We start from the raw sequence: 15,229 nt of genomic DNA, 5'->3' as shown, positions 1-15,229 counted from the left end.
AGATGTCTGACTATCCTCCTTCACAACTCTTCAGACAGAATGATGGTGGTCGGCCTCCTTTCTTCTCTAAGCTATGAAACCCCAATGTCTTCTCCTATTTCCCACAAAGTCATGTCCCTGTGAGCAAACTCAGTGTGGACATCCCCATTCCCCTTCTTTCTGGAATAGCAGGCCCTCTTCTCTAGGAACAGATTCATCACTACCATCACACACCCCAAGGTCAACTACATGATTCCAGCGAGGCTGTCCTGTCCTTACATATCCTTGCCTCTTGGGCCACAGTTGCCCTGCCCAGAGGTGGCCGTGTCCTCCAGTTCCTGCGCAGAGGAACTCCAGTCCCTCTTGGAACTAGAACTAGAATATGAGACTGAGTCACTCTCTAGTGGGGGAGCCACTGGATGTGACAGTTGACACAAGCTCCCTAGAGATGCAGGAGGCCAGGCTACAGTCCTCAACTGTATATGAGGCTCTGGGACTCTTCTAAAAGCTTCTCTATTCTGTGTAAACTGGTTCAAGTTGTATTTCTTTCGCTTGTAACCCAAGAGCCCTGATAAATGTGCTCCGGTACATTTCCTCCACCCCACGAGATCTCCACAACTGAAGCCAGTATTCATGAGGGGTGGGGAGGCACTTGTCCGAGTCAGAGAAGAGACCAGCAGGCCTAGTCCCTCCCGGGTTTCGACCCTGAATTCCTACTTTGCAGGTCCTAGTGGGCTTTCCCAGTACAACGCTGCCCTTTCCCAGATCAAGCCATAAGACCAACAGCTGCTGAGGGGGTTCAGTTACTCACTGGGTCGTTGTACATCTGAATGATGAGCTGTTTCACCCCATGCAGGGTGGGGTGGGCCCATGGAGAGGGATCCAGCCAGTGACGGTTCAGGTCGAACCCCATCAGAGAGCACCTAGGCAGTACCCAAAGTCAGAGTCAGTACAGGAGCAGTCATTATGCCACTTACCTAGCACATGTTTGTTTGTTTGTTTTTTGCCAGAGACAGTGCTGAGCATTTAACACGTGTTAATTCAGTCACTTTCAACAACGCTATGAGGTCACTATTATCATAATTCCTCCTTTACGGAAGAAGAAACTGAGTCATGGAGAGGTTCAAACATATTTCTGCGGAGCAGTCTCACTTCAGTGTCCATGCCCTGAGACCACAGACGCATGCGCATCTCCAATACAGGGCCAGAAGGAAGGCTCAGGCCGAAACCATCGCTTTCCCCACTGTTCCTCTCTGTCTCACACCCACAGCCAATCCATTGTGTCTACCTTCAAAATATACTCAGAACCCAGCACTTTTTATCATCTCCACTGCTATCACCTTGAGCTTGGACCAAGGTCCAGAATATTGTAATAATCTCTTACCTGGTCTTGTTTCCACCCTTGCATCATCCTACCCCACCTCTCACCCTACATACCCTCCCCCTTTTCCACACAACACCCAGGGTGATCCTATTAAAACATAAGTCTGATGGTGTCCCTTCTCTGCTCAAATGGTTCTCTGCTAGATGCAGAGTAAGAACCAAAGTCCTTACCACCAGCTACAAGTGCCCATGTGGTCCACCCGTTATCTTCTCTGAATTCAGCTCCTAACACGGTCACTCCTGCTTCTTCTGTGCCAGGTTCTGGCCTCTTACTGTTCCTCCAACAAACTGAGTGCTTCCAGCCCAGGGGCTCTCGTACAGGCTGTCCCCTCTGCCCGGAAGCCTCTTCCTCCAGGTAGCTGAGTGATTCGTTCTCACTTAGTGCCAGTCTTTGCTCACAGGTCACCTGCTCAGTGAAGGCTACACTTCCCACCTTCTCCACAATTTCCCATGGGCACATTAATTTCTTCACCAGGGCAAGTGGGACCGTGACCTCTGGTCTCCTCCTATCCCTCTTCCTTCCCTTTTTACCTCCAGATCGACTCAAAGCCTTGCTTGTCCTTGGAAAGATGCACCACCCCCAGGTCTCTGGGCCCACGCTTCCCTCTGCTGGGCCTTTGCACACTGTAGGCTTTCTCCAGGCCAGCCCAGGCTGAGGGGCAACTTCAGAAACCCTGTTCTTGCGCACAACTCAAATCACCGCATCCATCCTCTTCCTGTCCCCAGAACGTCTCCCACACAGATCTGACAATCTTGCCTTCTTGATCAAGATTCAGCTATGGGGGCTTCCCTGGTGGCGCAGTGGTTGAGAGTCCACCTGCCGATGCGGGGGACGCGGGTTCGTGCCCCGGTCCGGGAGGATCCCACATGCACGCGGAGTGGCTGGGCCTGTGAGCCATGGCCGCTGGGCCTCTGCATCCGGAGCCTGTGCTCCGCAACGGGAGAGGCCACAGCGGTGAGAAGCCCGCGTACCGCAAAAAAAAAAAAGGTTCGTCTATGATTCTCCATCACCTATAGGATAAAATTCTGCTCTTCACAGATTTTTAACCAGATTCAAAACTGATGAACTTTTTGCCAAATTTTCCCCCCTTCTTTGCCCAAATTGTTCCCCTTTTCTTTTCTATCCCTTCCATACCATCTTATTTTACTATTTTACCCATCCCTACTTATTTTCCCACCCCCTCTATTTCCTTAAGTAATAAAACTCAACCCCCTCTCAGCTTGTTACATTTACATCCCCACTGCTCATCTTACTCAGAAAAATAGAGGATTCTACTGAGGACCCCTCCTTCAAGGTGGTTGGGTTGTTGTTGGGGAGTAAATAATAATAATTTCCCCCATCACTTAAAGTAAGCTGGCTGGGAACCCTGTGGGAGAATAACGAATGTTTCATGGGGACACATAGGGAAAGGCTTCACTGAGGAAAAACCATTTGAGTTGGGTCTTGCTGAATGAACAGAATTTTTCCAGGTTTTGGGGGCAGAAGGAAAAGTGCAAGCAAAGAAAGGAACTGTGAAGCCACCCAGGCTATTGGGGGAATGGTAGACAATTTGATTTGACTGAATCACAGAGTACTATGTAAGTATGTAGTGAAGAGGTGGTGATGGTGAGCTGTAAAGGGAGTGGGAGGGGAAATGTAAGGGCCTCGAGTGCCCGGCATGGAGGTTCACTGTTTCGTCTTTGCATTGCTATACTTAGATGAATTGGGTGCTGGTGTTGGCTTCTCACTGATGGCAGAGTGGGGACAGAGACAGTCATATGCAGGTTACAACAGCATCATCACCACAGTCAAGGGGTCACAGTCAGCAGACATTACTTTGTCCCAAGAATTAAGTACTTTACTAAGTGTGAAATACTTTATCTATGTCAACCTTATGAGGGAGGTACTATTATTATTCCCATTTTGCAGATGTGGAAACTGAAGCACAGAGGGTTATAAACAACTTGCTTGAGAGAAGGGGTGATGTCAGGATCGGTTTACAAGCAGTCTGACATTCCGTGCTCACAAGAAACATAGTCTAACAGGAGAAAGAAGATCTGCTCACAGGCTTATGTACATTTATAATTCAGGACCAGTTTATGAGGATTAAGTGAGGACAAACTTAATTTAGCACAGGTTCTGGCACATAATAGCAGATCAAAAATGTTATGTTGTTGTTTCCTTGTACTTTATCATTGTTTTGTGCTACATGCTATATAAGTGGCACAGGGCTTCCCTGGTGGCGCAGTGGTTGAGAGTCCGCCTGCCGATGCAGGGGACATGGGTTCGTGCCCCGGTCCGGGAAGATCCCACATGCCACGGAGCGGCTGGGCCCGGGATGATCCCACATGCCACGGAGCGGCTGGGCCCGTGAGCCATGGCCGCTGAGCCTGCGCGTCTGGAGCCTGTGCTCCACAACGGGAGAGGCCACAGCAGTGAGAGGCCTGCATACCGCAAAAAAAAAAAAAAAAAAGAAAAGAAGTGGCACAGACTAATCGGTCTGTGGTCCATCAGGGGCTGGGGTGGGCAGCAGACAGCAGTGGTCAGGGATGACCTCCTGGCTTTCTCCCCAGTCTGGAAATCAGGCAGATCTGAGTTCACACCCATGCTCTGTTCCCTCTTAATGTAGTAGGCATTTGCCCATTTTCTTTGGGGAATTCCTAGCACCTAACTCTGTGATTAGATGGGGCAGCATTAGGGAGAGTTCGTTCCTCCATCATTAAAAGATGATGACACGGTGGCGGTGCCTTTTCTCTTACCCCAGAAGAGAGATGGGCCCAATGACTTGGCATCCAGGGCAGTGGCAGGAGACCGAGACTCAGGCAACAGCTACTTCTGTCCAGCACTTAAATTTGGACTAGGTGATGCCACGCTGGGAGGTGGGTCATACAGCAGTGCTACCGTGGAAGAGAGATAGATTATTCCTGCCAACAGCCAATTTTTCTGCCCTCCAGAGCTACTCTGTTAATTAGTTGTTTTCCAAGTCTGGTCTTCCAGCTTCTGCTTCGTTCTGTAAGCCCCTTCCTATAAATTCCATTTTTGCTTAAGTGGCGGAGTCAGTTCCTGTTTCTTTAACTGAGAGCATCCCTAACCGTATGGCTCTGTGGGCTAATTTATAGAAAATTCCAGCAGGCCCCTATATTGCCCACTTCCCGATGGCTGGTTACCAAGGAGACAAAACCATTGGTCTGGGTGCTGTTCCCAGAGAGCTCTTCCAGCCCGCACTGAGCATCTAAAACTTTGGAAGGGAACATTGTCGTTGATGACAGGACTTAATCATAAACTGTATCCTTTGAGATGGTTAGCTTACCTACCTCTCCCTCTTCCGAACAAGAATGTCCTCAACAAAGTCTTGGCCAAGTCACCAGGCTGTTCCATGACGCCTCCAGGACCTGGTACTCACCACCTCCCCAGGCAGCTTATCCCATTCTTGGACAGCTCTGTTAAGAAAGTCTTCCTCCTCTTTAGCTGAAATTTGTCTTCCGGTGGCTTCACCCATCAGTCTCAGTCTTTCCCCACGGAGTCACACAGAACAATGAGGCTACGTTGGGAAGGCCCGAAGCTTTGGGAGTCAGTTAGGCTTAAGTTTTGGCTGTACTCCTTACCAGCTATGTGACCTTTTTAAAATTTCTTCTTTTAAAACCCCTCTGGGCTTCTGTTTTATCATATGTAAAATGAGGATAACATCCTCGGCCTTCTGGGTTGCATACATGAACTAGTGTCTGTAAATGGCCCAGCAGAATCCTCAGGCAGAATGAATATTGAATAAATGGTAGCCAGTGATGACAGTGGCAGTGGTGGTGACTGTGGTATCGTTGAAATTGTCTAAACCTAAGTATCTTCTACTCCAGGAAGGCTTGCTGACTTACTCTCCGCAAATGTGGGATGGGTGCTTTTCCTCTGCTCCCATGATCCACTGCTCCCACATCGGAGTGGCTACAGCACAACATATAGTAATTATTGAGTCTGTCTTCCCCACTGGACCATGAATTCCTCAAGTGCAAGGATGATGTCTTATTTGTGTTTGTACTCCTGTACCTGACAAAGAGCCTGGACTACAGTAGACATTAAAGACTTAGTTGTTGAATGAACATTTCATTCTTTCCCAAGCATTTTCCTATCTCATATGATACAGTTCTCACAACCATCCAGCCACACAGGTGGATTGCGTTTTTCAAGTGGGAGCATTGAGGTCCAGAGAGGGTAAGGTAAGCCATTCCTCCAAGGTCGCCTAACCTGTACTCCACAGGGTCCAGACTGGAATCCAGCTGTCCTGGCCCTGGGCTCCATGGTCTTCACACCTGGTCACACTGCTTCCAGGAAGCCTCTCTGATTCAAAAAAGCGAGATTTGAAACTGAAGGAAAAGTGTTATTGGCGAGAGATCCTGAAAGATCCACTCCTTGATCCAGCCTACAGATGAAAGCAGAGTATGGCTGGTGATTCAAAGACAACCCAATCCCCAAGAATCCTGGAGCTCTTCAGAAGCTAAAGCATTTGCGGAACTCTGAAATCAGTAGTACCTGTGCTGGGTTTTTCTGAGATGATTTTTAAAGACTGCTTCTATTGGCAACCAGTCTATCAGTAGAAAGAGTGCTATTTATTGAAGAAAACATCTTAGTAAAGTTGCAGGAGCCCTGGCTAGGGGCTGGGGGACAGGTCTCACCTCTAATATCTATAACATCTTGGGAAAGTCACCTCCCTCCCCTGGGCTCCATGCTCTTCTCTGTAAAACAAGGGTGTTATACTTCACTCATGGAGGACTCTTCTAGCTCTCTCATTAAGTGATTCAAAAGCATCAATAATTGGACTTTACCTCCAATGTTAGGGACTTGGAGGAAGCATACGTTTTGAATAAAGTGAAGTTGAAATACAAGGAGAACAAAATATTCTAGAAAAAGGATTGATACAGTTTTTAAAAGAAATGCCAAATAGTTAAGGGTTACCAATATCTTACATTAATTACACGCATTTTCCAACATTTGAGATTTGCGTCAGACCCAGTCCTTGCCTCTAGGAGCTCTCACATTGCTCAGAGCTTTGAAGAGAAGATGGGAGTTTGCCAAAGTCAAGACATGAGAGAGCATGCCAGGCAGAGTTCATGGTATGTGCGAAGTGAGGGAAGTAGAAAGCTTGGAAATTCTAGGCATTTCTAACAGTGTTATGCTTGTGTTTTGTGCTGTGTCCTTCCCTGGGCTATAGGCACTGGGAAGGCACTGCTGGTGCAGGTTCTTACTCTTCAGTGGTTTCGGCTGCCTAAAGACAGGGGAATGGACAAGATGACCTCCAGATGCCCGGCTCTCACCCCTATGGTTGCCACTTTAGGGTCCCTTAGTATGAAATCTGGGGTCTCTGCTCTGGGCCTGTGTCTCCTTGGTCCTCTACTATTCTGCTATTTATTTTCAAGGTAAAATTTCTGCATGAGCTCAAAATCAGGACCCATGTTCTGACATGAGTGGGGCTATCTATGGCACCAAGAATATTGAATATTTGACATTAGGACCATTCTAGAAAATCCAAATTTATGAAAGTCAAGTTTATATATAACTTCTTCCTCTTGAGTTGGAGATACTCTTGAGTGCCTTTTCTTTCTTCTTCCAAACTGTGAGCCCAATGAGGTCAGGGAATATGTCTGTGTCATCTTGCCTACCTCCACTCCAACTTCCCTACTATAGACTGAAGTGCTGAGAAGGTTCAATATATCTATTGAATAAATAGATTATTGAATAGATGCACAAGTGCATGAACAAATACCCGGAAGGTTTGTAAACAAGGTTTAGATAATTACTTGAAGACATATTTTGAAAAGTATTTAAGCACTTGTTACATGCTAGACACTCTCACAATAGCCAAGTGAGGTAGGTAGTATTTATCCCCATTTTATAAATGAGCAAATAAAATCCAAGAGAGATATGACTTTGAGAAGGTCACTTGATAGCTACTAGAATATAGAGCTGGGATTCAAACCCAGGTCTTACTGAACCCAGTGACCCTTTGGGGTCCCCCCAGCCATCAAGGAGGCTATGTGATCTGTGAAAGAGTTGCTAGGCTACTCCTCTGTCTGCTCTTCCAGTATTTCTCTCCTTCTCTTCTCCCCAACGGCAGGGATACATGGTTCCAGAGAACATTATTTAAATGGCAAATAAATAGCTCCATCTTGTGAAGGGCATTGTGCCTCATCCCTGTTGCAATAATGGCAGCTGGAATGAGAGCAATGATTTTAACTCCCCTCCTTGTGATTTCCTTTTCATATCCTCTAAAGGGTAGAGAAAAAGGCAGTTTGGTGCCTCCAGGTCAGTCTTGTCCTGAGCACGGCAGGGCTGTGTGCTCCTGGAAGGGTGGCGTTGACAAGTGGAGATGTATGGGGCACGCATGCAATCGTCCCTCAAACACAGCAGTTTTTCAGCATTATCAATGAGCTGCATTGGATTAAGTATATTTGCACCAAAAGCAAAATAAATATTGCTTTATTCAATGCCACTAAGAGGTTGGGATTCAATTGCCCTTGGCCTGAGGCACCTTCCAGCTCTATTGATTGGCCGGTGTCAGGATGCCAGACAAGCTGTCATCAACAGCTCCTGCAAAATGCTTAGCAGGTGGGCTGGGCTCTGCTGTGGTGGAGACAGAGGGGAGCGGGCAGTGTCCTTTGTCTCAAACACACACACGAGGGATAATTATAACAATCACCTCCCCATCACCACCACCGAGATATTTAAAGCATTTCCCTCACACTCCTTAGATGATCGCAGCAAGGATGTGACCCAGGCTGTGGAGGCAGAGAAGGAGGGTGGATACTTACATAGGTTCCAATTCAGAAGGATTTGGGTTTGAGTCCCAGATTGACCACTGTGTAGTTTTATGACCTTGGACAAATTCATGTTTTGCTCAAAGACCTAAAAGCACTGGGAGGGCAGAGACTAAATGAATTTCATTTGCCATCCAGTCTTCAGTGTTAGCCCAGTGTCAGGTACACAGCCAACTCGCAGTTAAACTGAAGAAATGGAAATAAACAGAAAGGTTAAGTAATTTGCCCCTAGCTCAGCAAGGACCAGGGACAGAGGCAGGACTTGAACCTGGTGTGTGCAGCTCTAAAGCCTATGTTCTTAACCATCACTCTATTCTCTCTTAGCAGCCCTGGGAGTCAGCTCAGGGCCTGAGGAACTCATGTGAGGTGAGGGGTGGATGCAACACCCTTAATTTTTTTTTTTTAATAAATTTATTTATTTTTTGGCTGCGTTGGGCGTGTTGCGTGTGGGCTTTTTCTAGCTGTGGCGAGCGGGGGCTACTCTTCGTTGTGGTGTGTGGGCTTCTCATTGTGGTGGCTTCTCCTGTTGCGGAACATGGGCTTTAGGCAGCTGGGCTTCAGTAGTTGTGGCTCTCAGGCTCTAGAACACAGGCTCAGTAGTTGTGGCGCATGGGCTTAGTTGCTCCGCGGCATGTGGGATCTTCCAGGGCCAGGGCTCGAACCCGTGTCCCCTGCATTGGCAGGCAGATTCTTAACCACTGCGCCACCAGGGAAGTCCCAACACCCTTAAGTTTTAAATGGGGAAACTGGCTCTCAAATAGGACCTAGCACAAAAGGTACCTTTATGCAAATTGACAAAAGGTGCCCCCCCCCCCCCCGGCTCCAGGCTGACAATTTAGAAACAGGTGCCCCTTCTGGGTGGGTGAAGTACAAAATGATGTCACTTGTTCTGGCCAGACGTGGGGTCGGGAGCAGAGTCGCAGCCCACCTTGACCCCCTGACCAGGAGCCTTTGTGCAGTGCACAAATTGCATGTCCATGGGAGGAGGCCCTGGACATGCCCAAGTTTCATAGCAGAGCCAGGATGAGCACTCAGGGTTCCGACCTCCAAGGATCAGCATGGTCTTGACCCTGTAGTGGTGGTCCTTCTGGCAAGGTGGTAGGATTGGGGAAGGGGGTGATGAGACCACACCTGGGGAAGGGGTCATCTCTAACACTAGACTCCCGGGGCCCTTTCTCCTGGAGCTTATTCCTGGTGGACAAGGAGAACCGTCATTGGAGCGCCCTCTCCCTTCCCGTGGAGATTGTGTGCTCCGAGATTCAGCCCCCTCCTTTCCGGCTCCTGCTGGTCAGCAACAAACACCCGGGCTTGGGGGGATTTCCACCCTGAGGCTTAAAGCGATTTTGAGAGCCAGTCACCGAATAGAAGGACCCAAGATTCCATAAAACCCAATCTCTCCATTTCAAAGATGGGGAAACTGAGGCCAAGGTCACACAGCTGTGTAAGGATAGAGTTGAAAGTCCATTCCAGAACTACTGGATTATTTTTTTCTCTGTAAGAACACTTACAAAGAGTAAAAAGAACCATTTTAAAGGCCCAAGGGGGCACGTTTTCTAAAGGAGTGTACAGTACTGGCCCTTGGGGCTAGGAAGGCTATTTCCATTCCTTTAATGAAAAGAGGCAGAGGAGGCATAAGGGAAAGAAAAGTCCTTTAGGTCTTCACAGATCTGGGAGCTGGCGAGACCCTTGCCCACCTGGTCTGAGCCTGAGAAGCGGCTTAGGTCGTGAGTGTGGACTCCAGAGCCACACTGCCTGGGTAAGACCCTGGAGGGCCCATGGATTAGCTGGTGGCTTAACCTCTCTGTGCCTCAGCCCTGATCTGCAAAATGTGGATTCTGCCTACCTCAGAGGGTTGTTAAAAGGATTAAATGAGATCAGCCGTGTAAATGCTGGGGACACCGTCTTGTTTGACATAAGCGCTATACACGTGTTAGATGGTCTTATGGTTTCATCTTGGTATGACACTCAGGGTCCTCCACAAACTAGTCCCAACTTATTCCTTAAGCTTCTTGCCTCATGTCCCCCAACCTGTACACCATGCAAGGCTTGCACATTATATGTCCTATGAGCTAGTTACAAAAAGGCACACCCTTCTGCGGGCTGGTGCAACACCTCCAAGTGGCAAGGCTCGTCAGCCTCCATCTGCTCTCTTAGCCCTTGTGCAGTGTGTGAACCTACACCATAGGCTGCAGCCCTGACCGTGTGCACTAGCCACGCCAGACCACCTGGTAGTGGGCTCAGGGCTCCTGTTCACTCGGGGTTCAGGCAGCAGGGCTCAGAGGCTGAGCACTTGGGCTTCGAGTCAGCTCTCTGGTTTTGACTCCTGGATCTCCCTCACATGGGACCTTGGGCAAGTGAGTTCACCGCTCTATGTGCTTCAATTTTCTTGTCTGTAAAATGAGGATAATATAAGAACCTACTTCATAGTTTCATGGGGCTGTTGGGAGAAACCTCCCTTTGCTTTCAATCCCAATGGGGACTTTTAGTCCCCAGGAATCAGGAGAATGGCTCTTCGTCTCCATCCCCTCGCGTCCTCTTCCCAAGGGAGGGGATGGAACTTATCTGACGGGTCAACCTGATACAAGGAGCAGAGACTGTTGGGCCTGGCCCTCCTGGCACAGCTTGTTTGGATCTGTGACCCTGCAGGGAGGGTCCGTTCTGTCCTCCTCTCCTCCACTTGGTGTGCCTTCTGGGAGGCAGCTTCCTTCCCACTCAGCTTGTGGCTGGTGGGGAAGTTGAACTTTGGGGTGACGTATAAGGAGGCCAATTTTGGTCACAGATATAAGCCATGCCTTGCAAATTCTTTTTTCAATAATAAAGTTAATATTCTGACCTCTATCTTTCTGACCCCTGTATCTCCTCCTACATTGGTGGAAGTAGGCTGAGAGTGGGAGAAAGAGCATGATGAGTTATCACCCCTACATGTCCAGTGGGAATAATACATTAAAAACTATTAGACTACAATGAGATATCATCTCACACCGGTCAGAATGGCCATCATCAAAAAATCTAGAGGCAATAAACGCTGGAGAGGGTGTGGAGAAAAGAGCACTCTTGCACTGCTGGTGGGAATGTGAATTGGTACAGCCACTATGGAGAACAGTATGGAGGTTCCTTAAAAATCTACAAACAGAACAACCATACGACCCAGCAATCCCACTACTGGGCATATACCCTGAGAAAACCATAATTCAAAAAGAGTCATGTACCAAAATGTTCATTGCAGCTCTATTTACAATAGCCAGGAGATGGAAACAACCTAAGTGTCCATCATCGGATGAATGGATAAAGAAGATGTGGCACATATATACAATGGAATATTACTCAGCCATAAAAAGAAATGAAATTGAGCTATTTGTAATGAGATGGATGGACCTAGAGTCTGTCACACAGAGTGAAGTAAGTCAGAAAGAGAAAGACAAATACCGTATGCTAACACATATATATGGAATCTAAGAAAAAAAAATGTCATGAAGTACCTAGGGGTAAGACAGGAATAAAGACACAGACCTACTAGAGCATGGACTTGAGAATATGGGGAGGGTGAAGGGTAAGCTGTGACAAAGTGAGAGAATGGCATGGACATATATACACCACCGAATGTAAGGTAGATAGCTAGTGGGAAGCAGCCGCATAGCACAGGGAGATCAGCTCGGTGCTTTGTGACCACTTAGAGGAGTGGGATAAGGAGGGTGGGAGGGAGGGAGACACAAGAGGGAGGAGATATGGGGATATATGTATATGTATAACTGATTCACTTTGTTATAAAGCAGAAACTAACACACCATTGTAAAGCACTTATACTCCAATAAAGATGTAAAAAAACAAAACAACAAAAAAAAACAACTATTAGAATAGGGTCCGACAGCTTGTATAATTCCATTAATGTTTGCATTGTTATCATCACTGTTGTTATTTAACATTATTATTCCTTTGGTAGAGAATGTGTTGCTTATCTCTTCACCCAACTAACTCCCACTCTCCTCTCAGGAGTCATCTCACCAGCGCCTCCTCCTTGAGGGCAAGCACGTGGCCAAGCCCACCTCAGATCCCCGGGGATGCTCAGGACGAAGTGTGTGCCGGGTGAGCATTTGCGCACAGGGCAAGGCGGACAGTGGGAGATGAAGGAGGAGGAGCTTCCTGGATGCTGTGTCCGCCTTGAAGACCAGGCTAAAGAGGATAGGCTGCTTCTGATGGTCAATGCGGAGCCCCGGAAGGATTGCACATAGAGAACTGACCCTATTCCAGCAGCGGTTTAGGAACTAAGACCGGGAACGATAAAGTTCTTGATTCTACATATTGTTTTGCTCCTCCGGACTCCCCAGCCACTAACTGGCTTACTGTCTCCTCAGAGGCCTGTCTTCACTGTAGAATCAGTTATTAAAATCAACTCACTATCAACTGTAACTTTGAAAGGCTATTCAGCTGCTCGCGGGGACAGAGACGGGGAACTGCCTCCGTAGACATCTAGCCATCTGGCCTCTTCTGAGGAAGCTGGCTGGGAATCTCATTTGAATAATTGGTTTTAGCCATGTGCACTCGTGGTTGCCTGCCCCAGTGTCCTTTCAGCCTCTGTAGAAACATCACGCAGGTTACATAAAGCGGGAGAGAGTCTCTGGGAGGTAAGGCTTTGTCTGGCCTCTGCGTCACTCGCGTTTCATCGTAAATAACTATGTGGCTCGCTCCCTGTGTGACCTTGAGCAAGTTACTTAGCCTCTCTGTGGCCTGGTTTCCTCTTTGTTCAAAAAGGCAGCATGATTTCTGCCCAGTCCATGCCTCCTTGTAAGGCTCTCAAAGGAGGTGGGGTGGGGGGGGTGAGGGCTGTGACTTAGCAGGAAGGCAAGTGGAAAGATTTAGGTTGACGAGAGCTCAGTGTCAGATAGTGATGGGCACGTAGGCTGTACCAGGAGAAGTACATCCCCAGAATTAGGCTTGTGGTGGTCCCTTCCTTCTCCTATGCCACTAGCTAGCTCTATGAACTTAAGGGAGTTACCTAATCTACCTATGCCTCAGTCTCCTCACAGTCTCCTCATCTGTAAAGTGAGAATAATGAGAGTTGTTCTGAGAATTAAACAATACATGCAAAACACCCAGAATAGGGTCAGGCCCAGGACGTTCAATAGATATTAACTATTCATCACCACCCCCACCACCGCCATCATCACCGCCATCATTCTCATCATTATAACTGTTCCATCCTGGACCCCGTGCCGCAAATACAGACCACGACAAACATCCGGAGTATGTTCAGAGCACAGCTGTAAGGACGGGGAGAGGAATGGATTTCAGATTACATAAGAAAATTTGTAAGGCTTTGGGGATGTTCAGGCTGGAGAACAGGTGCTGGCAGGGGTAGAGTGAGTGAGGAATGGGGACACACAATCCTCAAACAGCCGAAGGGCTACTATGTAAAAGATGGACTGGACCCGACTAATCTTTCAGGGGTAGAAAGCAGAGGTGATGGGCTATCAGGTTTAGCCTGGACATAAACACCCCCTAACAGTCAGAGCTGGCAGCAGTGCAGCATTTCTAAAGGTTTCCCTGCCCTGGGCAGGGCACTGGACAAAGGTCTTTGAGCTCCCATCCCACTCCAAGGCTGGTGAGGCTACGGATAGGCAGCAAGGGGGGGACATGAGGCCTGGGTGGGGAAGGAGGCACAGTGAGAAGGGGTTGGCAGATATCGCTTGGTGAGGCAACTTGCAGTGGATCTCTGTTTCCATTTCTAGTTGATGAAAAATGCAGTTTTATGCTGTCGAAGAACAAATAGAATATTGACATGTATTTTACATTTTACACAGCTAATTTTATGTTCTATTCTATTTTGGACAGTTAAAAATGTTTCCCCCTTTGGATGTTGAGGTGGGCAAGGTTGGTCAGTTCCAATGTCTGTGGGTGAGTGTGTGTATGTGTCTCGTGTGGTGTGTATATCTGTGTGTATCTGTGTGTGTGTCTGTGTGTGTGCATGTATGTGTGCGTGTTGGAAATACTTCCTCTGATGTTTCACCCTCTGCCATACTTAATGATGTTTGCTGTGCAAATCTCTCCTTATCTCCTTTTATGTCTGGTGAACTCCTATATGCCATCCGCCCTTCAAAAACCCACCCTCGTCACCCCCAGTCAGAAGGAAGCACTCCCTGCTTTCAGGATACAGTGTAGCAGGGGGATGAATCTGTAGCAGGCCAGTGTTGGCCTGCCTGGATTCGTAACCTTCCTGCTGGGGGACGTGGGGCAAGTTCCTTGGTGTTTCTGGGCCTCAATTTGCTTTTCTAATTAAAAAGGGGCCATAATACTCCCTCCACCTCAGGGCTGTTGGGAGGGTCAGAGGAGATGATACGTATAATGTGTGCTTAGTAGGCACTTAGACATTAGCTCTGGTTATACCTAGGCCTCCTCCACAGCCTCACACTCACACCTCTAGTACAAACACTGGGCTTCTTATTGCCAAGGACCGCCTCTGATTTCCATCTGCTTCCCTAAGGCGTAGCACAGGGACTGACACTCAGCAGGCCCCTGACAAGCCTTAGTTAAATTGGATTTACTGCGCTGGAGCATTCTTTGCTACGTGAGGCTCACCAGGGCCGAGAGACATAATGCGTTGCGAGTCTGCGGGTCGTAGCTGCATCCGTTTCCACCACAGGGTCTGCAGTGTCATGCGATAAAACTGAATCATTTCTACACCACCCATGGAGGTCTACTCCTCTCCCCCACCTCCACACTCCCAAGAAGCACTGAGGCTTCCCCAAAATGAGAAATTCCACAGCATCCTGCTATCCTTTGGATAACTGCGTATTTTATGATGACTGGTAGGCAATTACTATGGTAATATTGCAATTCAGCGTGTGTGAGGTTTGGGAAATGAGAAATTATGGGTAACTACTTTGGACTCATTTCTATGGTAACAAAAAGTAATTGTCATTAAATACCGGTTATATGGAGGCTGTACCTGGTAATTATAGATTTTTATGCCCCAAAACATAAATAAAACCAATAAATTTATTCAAAGGTCTATGACTATTTACTTATACGTGGCTCTATGGAATACACAATGACAGGCACCTAATTAGGAAATGCAAACCCGATGCAG

The 15,229-nt window shown here is 47.7% G+C and overlaps 1 protein-coding gene across 1 annotated transcript in view; it reads right to left on the bottom strand.

Moving 5' to 3' along the window:
• Positions 1-15,229, bottom strand: part of AGBL4 (ATP/GTP binding protein like 4) — a 1,273,876-nt gene that overhangs the window by 105,072 nt on the left and 1,153,575 nt on the right. The window contains exon 9 of the mRNA XM_029227007.1: positions 791-902. Within this exon, the coding sequence (XP_029082840.1) occupies positions 791-902 (112 nt within the window). The remainder of the gene's footprint in view (positions 1-790; positions 903-15,229) is intronic.

The sequence above is a fragment of the Monodon monoceros genome, unplaced genomic scaffold, assembly GCF_005190385.1.
Source record: "Monodon monoceros isolate NGI ecotype Baffin Bay Population unplaced genomic scaffold, NGI_Narwhal_1 Super_Scaffold_18, whole genome shotgun sequence".
NCBI classification, from domain to species: domain Eukaryota; kingdom Metazoa; phylum Chordata; class Mammalia; order Artiodactyla; family Monodontidae; genus Monodon; species Monodon monoceros.
Note: the sequence above shows the minus strand (reverse complement) of the source record. Positions and strands in the feature narration are given on the sequence as shown.